The 6000-nt window shown below is 34.9% G+C and overlaps 1 protein-coding gene across 2 annotated transcripts in view; it reads left to right on the forward strand.

Annotated features, from left to right (window-relative positions):
* grip2a (glutamate receptor interacting protein 2a) overlaps positions 1-5509 on the forward strand; it is a 53546-nt gene extending 48037 nt beyond the window's left edge. For both annotated transcript variants that reach the window (XM_073818721.1, XM_073818722.1), the window contains exons 21-24: positions 958-1078; positions 2147-2314; positions 2401-2547; positions 4315-5509. In XM_073818721.1, coding sequence (XP_073674822.1) covers positions 958-1078; positions 2147-2314; positions 2401-2547; positions 4315-4509 — 631 coding nt within the window. In that variant the 3' untranslated portion in view covers positions 4510-5509. The remainder of the gene's footprint in view (positions 1-957; positions 1079-2146; positions 2315-2400; positions 2548-4314) is intronic.
* Positions 5510-6000: the final 491 nt, after the last annotated feature.

A 6000-nucleotide genomic window follows, 5' to 3' on the forward strand; every position in this document is an offset into this window, starting at 1 on the left:
CAATTTTGTGTTGATTTTGATGTTTGTTTTGGATCATCGTCCTGCTGGAAGATGCAACCATGGCCCATTATAAGATTTTTTATCTGCTGGTATTTGATAGAATCCATGAAGCCATGTATCTAAACAAGATGTCCAGGACCTCCAGCAGAAAAATAGGTCCACAACATTAAAGACCCAGCAGTATTTTTAACCGTGGACATGGGGTATTTTTTTATTTTACTTTTTAATTTTACAAATTTTTAGGGGTGCCAATATTTGTGGCCAACGTGAACTAGAGAAAAACATTTATTTCGTAATGAGATTTCCCCCTTAGCTTCCATCATTTTACTCAAAGGAAAGGTTAGAATTTTGTGAATTTTTCGAATGAAAGATCTAAAGGATAAACAATGCAGATTTATTTTCACAGTTACCTTTGCTCTTATTTACCAAGGGTGCCAATATTAGTGGAGGGCACTGTATGTCATTTTAATGATCCCAGTGGAAAGTCAAAAGCCTTTCTTTGTATATGGTTTTTGGCATACACTTTTTCTGTTGTGGTTTTGGTTTCTGTGGCTAAACGCTTGTTAAAGATGCACACAGTCGAGCACTGCTTCCAGTCTCTGTATGCTCCTACTCTTGTCTTTTCTATTTTTTCTCAGGTTTTCTGTCTCTCGTCTGCCTTACTAATCATCCGTGGGCCACTCGCTGTCATCCGCCCTTGTCTGCTTCTTTATCACTTTTTTTTTTTTTTGTCATTTTATTCTTTTGTCACTGGAACTAGTTCACAGCCTCTTCAGACACATCTGTGTGTGTTTCTTTTTCTCTAACCGACACTTTTCTTGTAGTTGAGAAGGGTCTTGTAAAGTGACTGTTTCAATCATGCCATCCAGTACAGTTATATAAAGAGAGAGAGAGAGAGCTCCGTTTCCAATAGTACACCTGGCCTTACATTACCCAGGTTGCTTTGCATTGACACAGATCTGTCAGTCCCGCACGCTGTCACAACCACAACAATACAGACGCTCAGGAGAACTATTGGTCACAAGCTCTTCAGGACCTGGAGACCTGCGGCCAATCAGAAATCCTGCGGGAACTTGAGGTAAATCAACTTTTTGTCAATTTTTATATACAGTCTGTGTTCTTTGATTGCTAAATCGTTATATTTTGTCTTTCTAACTGTTTCCAGTTTATACTATGTAGAGGTGGGCAACATGAACAAAATCTATACTATGATATAAGTAATTCTCAACCAAAATCTTTACCACAATATAAGTAATTCTTAAACTAAATCTTTACCACGATGTAAGTACATTTCAATCAGAATTTTTACAAAGATAAAAAGATTTTATAACCAAAATCTTTACCAAAATATAAGTAATTTTCAACCAAAATCTTTGCCAAGATAAAAGGATTTTAAACCCAGATCTTTCCCGTGATATAAGTCATTTTCAACCAAAGTCTTTACCACAATGTCATTTTTAACCCAAATCTTTACCAAGATATAAGGATTTTTTTAACCGAAAGTCTTTCTGACAAAATAAGTAATCCTTATCCAAAATCTTAACCATCTTTTTTTCCAAAAAGTACATTTCAACCAAAATCTTTGAGATAAAACAGACTAACCAAAAATGTTTCTACAATATGAGTATATTTTAACTAATTTACCAAGATAAAAGGATTCAACCAAAATAAGTAATTTTTTTGAATTTAACCAAAATCTTTCCCATGTAAGAAATTCTCAACCCAAATTTTTACCACAGTAATTAAAAAATAAATAAATAAAAGTCTGTAGAAGTAATTAGCGTATTAGAATGACTTCTGAGAGATCATGTGAAACTAAAGACTAGAGTTATGATTCTGAAAATAGCCATCTCAGTAATAAGTTACATTTAAGTTAAATATATTTAAATAGAAAACAGTTATTTTGAATTGTAACAATGTTTCACAATATTACTGTTTTTCCTGTATTTCTGATTAAATAAATGCAGCCGTGGGGAGAGGAAGCATAAAATAAGTCATTTTAACCAAAATCTTTGCAATAATATAAGTAACCTAAACCAGTATGATTTAGTAGAACAAAACCGATCATTTAAATCTCAGCAAACATCATTCATGTCGTTCCAAATCAAATGAGATTTTGTATTTGAGTGTTTTATTTATGTCTTAGGCTACTATAATGTCAGGCAGCACACTGAGTTTGGGAGAAGACAGCGAGAAGCACAATGAAAGCAGGACCAAAGCTCTTGTACTGAGCCCGGAGAGGACCTCAGAAAACACAGCTGTACCGGAGGACATGAAGGACACCAGCCCATCCATGCCAATAGAGCTTCATAAGGTAATATTCACTTTCCTAGCACTTGAAATCAAGTTGAAATCACACTTGACTGATCGTCAGATCTTCATTCTCTCCCTTTGTCTCAGATCTGTATACAGAAGGATGTTGATAGCAGGGATTTTGGATTCAGCGTGTCTGACGGTCTGCTGGAAAAGGGGGTTTACGTGAACATGATCCGTCTGGATGGGCCTGCAGACCAAGCTGGGTTACGCCCATATGACCGTATTCTACAGGTGATGTATTCTACTGGCTGACCTGCTCTTAAAGGGATAGTTCACCTAAAAATGAAAAATGGCACTATTTACTCGCCCTCACAGGGCTCTACAGTGCGACCATTTCATTCGCATTTGCGACTATGAAAAAGTATTTACAGTAGGAGCACCATGTACAGTATGACTGACCCGATCAGCATATTTGTGTTGGCACTGAAGGGAACTTCAAAGGTTTCTACATGTTTTGTATCCCGGGCATATCTCACGAATCCTTTTATAAACTGAAAGTGTAAATAAGATATTCATTATGCAGACTAGAGAGCGTCTTTGATTACAATGGAACTTTGTGAGATCGTGAAGAACTAAGGTGAGTGACAGCTTTTAATGATTTTTAAGGGAGTTTGTAAATAAGATTGATTTAATACAACAGTTAAATAAACAAGAAGTTAATATGAAGTGAATTGCATTGTCTGACTATAACACTATTGCCTGATTTTGCTCTATTTCATCATCAAAATTGAGCTGAACAGCTGTGCATTTCCATTCAAAAACACAGTGTTATTTAGTTTATGAATGAACATGCGTTTTTAAACGATTTAGTAATCGAGTCAATGATTCAATTTCCCTTAAAAGACAGTCAAAGACAGTCACTTGCTTTATTCCTGAATGAATCAGCCATTCGAACGAATCAAATGAATGATACGGTTTAGTAATTAAATCAGTGACTTCAAAAATGTTATATTCAAAATGTTAGTTAAAATATTAATCTCAGCATGAATTTATGAATGTGATTGCACTCATGCCACCTCTGTGCCTCATTAAACATATGAAAATACACTTACAAGTGATGTTTGTGTTCTTCTGTACCACCTCTGTAGTGCAAATACATTTAATTTGATTGGTAACTCATTATTATTATACTTTTTCTTATTCTGTTTTTTAATTAGAAACTTTAAAAACTAGAAAAGCTTTAAAAAAATAATTTTGTAAAAATTCTACATAAATGTCACACTTTTAATAAAGTTGCCAAAAATGCCATTACAAAAGTAAAAAACTAAATTCTCCTGTAAATCACTTTAACAGTGCTGGCAAAAACGCTGTTTTTTTCATGCACCTGTCAAGTTTGAGATTTTGGGCTTTTTTAAGAATTTTAAGAAACAAGAATTTTGAAACTGACTTCATCCAGTGTTTAGATTTTTATACTAGAAAAGTAAGCAAATTAGAGCATATTTCATTAAATAATGCCTCATTTGCATATTTAAACCTAACATTTTCGAAAACTTGTAATACAAAAAATGTTTGCAATTATCAAAGTAATAAATCAACTGGGTAAGTAAGCCGAAAACTTTAAGTCCATTTTTGCTTCTGAAATTTTGACTGCTCATGTCACCTGTGTTCTAGAAGGTTGATCTATTCCTTTAACCTTGACAGTTTTCTTTAATTTAGAAAAAGAAATGAAATTAATATTTTTATTACGCAAGGATGCATTAAACTTATTAAGGGGGTAGTAAAGACATTTGATACAAACATTTTGTTTCAAATAAATGCTGTAATTTTACATTTTCTATTCATGAAAAAATCCTGACAATATCACAGTTTGCACAAAAATTAAGCACCAGAACGGGTTTCATCATTGAAAACAATGTTTCTTAAGCAGCAAATCAGCATGTTAGAATGATTTGTGAAGAATCATGTGACTAAAGACTGGAGTAATGATGCTGAAAATTCAGCTTTGCATCAGAGGAATAAATTCCATTAATCTACTGATTTTTCTGACTATTTTAACAGGTCAATCACGCACGGACACGTGATTTCGACTGTTGTCTAGCTGTGCCGTTGATCACGGAGGCCGGAGAGCATCTGCAGCTGGTCATTAGCAGAAACCCTCTCGCTGAGGCACATGTTTGGCCACCTAAAAACTGTCAGGACCCTTCGGAACTGTCTATGGTTTCTGCACAAAATCCACGAAGAGTTTACCTCTGATTCACAAAAATGAGCAACACAGAGCACACTTTTCAGTTTTTGTTCTCACAAATGGCTCTCTCTCACCTCACAGTGCACACATTAGCACTGTTTTCATTCATATTTATTTTATTTATCATTTTCAGGACCCACTACTGTTTTTCTATGCTTTTTAAATCACCCTGCACTAAACAAGCCACATCTTCAAAGTTTATTTGACCACTCACAGTGGCACGCGAGTTCAGTTTGTACACTTTTAGTTACACAAAACATGCCACTTTTGTTTCTGATATAAATAAATGACACTCGTTTATTTTTTTGCTGTCAACAACAATACTTTGATGTTGATGCAGATCAGAAGTTTTTCACAAAACACAAAGAAACTTCAAGCCATCTGTTGTCTGTTCAGACAATGAAAATCTGAGATCAAAACCATGGCAGTCTGACAATCGATTTTTTTGAATTTCTCTGATGAAAAGCTAAAATCCTTTTTCCTTTTCAGGAGTGACGTCTTGATGTGAATGTTTCAGGTGCATGCGATGCGGTTCGGTGATGTCATTTGTGTACAATAAGGCATTTTACAAAGATTTTATGGCTTTACATCCTGATACACACCAGGAATAAATTCAGATTTTAAGTAAAGTCCTTCACAGGAGCTTGTTTTAAGTGTAACTTTTAAAAAGCAGATCCTTCTCTGTATATCGTTTACCCACAGTCCTTTATTCTGTGTATTATAAACCCTTTTCCTGGATGTTAAATATATAGAGTGCTATGAATAAGTTGTATATTTATTATTCTTGGGTTAGAAATGATTACTTCCTTTTTTTAAGAAAATAAAGGATATAAACCAGAGTGAATGTAACCCTGTCTGTGATACGAATACAGGCTTTAACTGAAGACAGGTGCATGGGATCTCTCTCTGTCGTTCCAGCACGTGTCTGTCAGGATGCCGTTCAGGGGTTTGATATCGTAGACAGTGTTGGCACAAGGTGGAGATGAGCTGTCCCACACCTCACCGCGCTGTCAGATACTGGAAGCCAAAGCCGGTTGACACGACTCCTATTTTAGTCCAAGGTTGGATTCTGATTTGAGAAAACGTGAAGCCTAATGCATGTGCTGGGAATTTAATATTAAACGTGTAGTGTTGAATGGATTGTAAGGTGATGGAGGGGCAGTGACTTTCGATATTTACCTCCAACAAAGACAATTATTCATATTTATTGGTTAATGTATTCATTCTGCAGCTTGTGAGTAGTTAACCAACTGTATATTGCTGTTTGGTCATTGTTTTCAAATCACTTTTTATGTCCATATGAAGTTCTTAGCCATGCATATCACTGATCAAAAATGAATTTTTGATATATTTACGGTAGGAAATTTACGTGATGTCTTAATGGAACATGATCTTTACTAAATACCCTAATGTTTTTTGACATAAAAGAAAAATCTATAATTTTGACCCATTCAGTGTATTCAAGTCAAGGCCGATTCGTGATGAATCATTCCTTTGAG

This window comes from Garra rufa, chromosome 15 (genome assembly GCF_049309525.1).
Source record: "Garra rufa chromosome 15, GarRuf1.0, whole genome shotgun sequence".
Taxonomy (NCBI): Eukaryota; Metazoa; Chordata; class Actinopteri; order Cypriniformes; family Cyprinidae; genus Garra; species Garra rufa.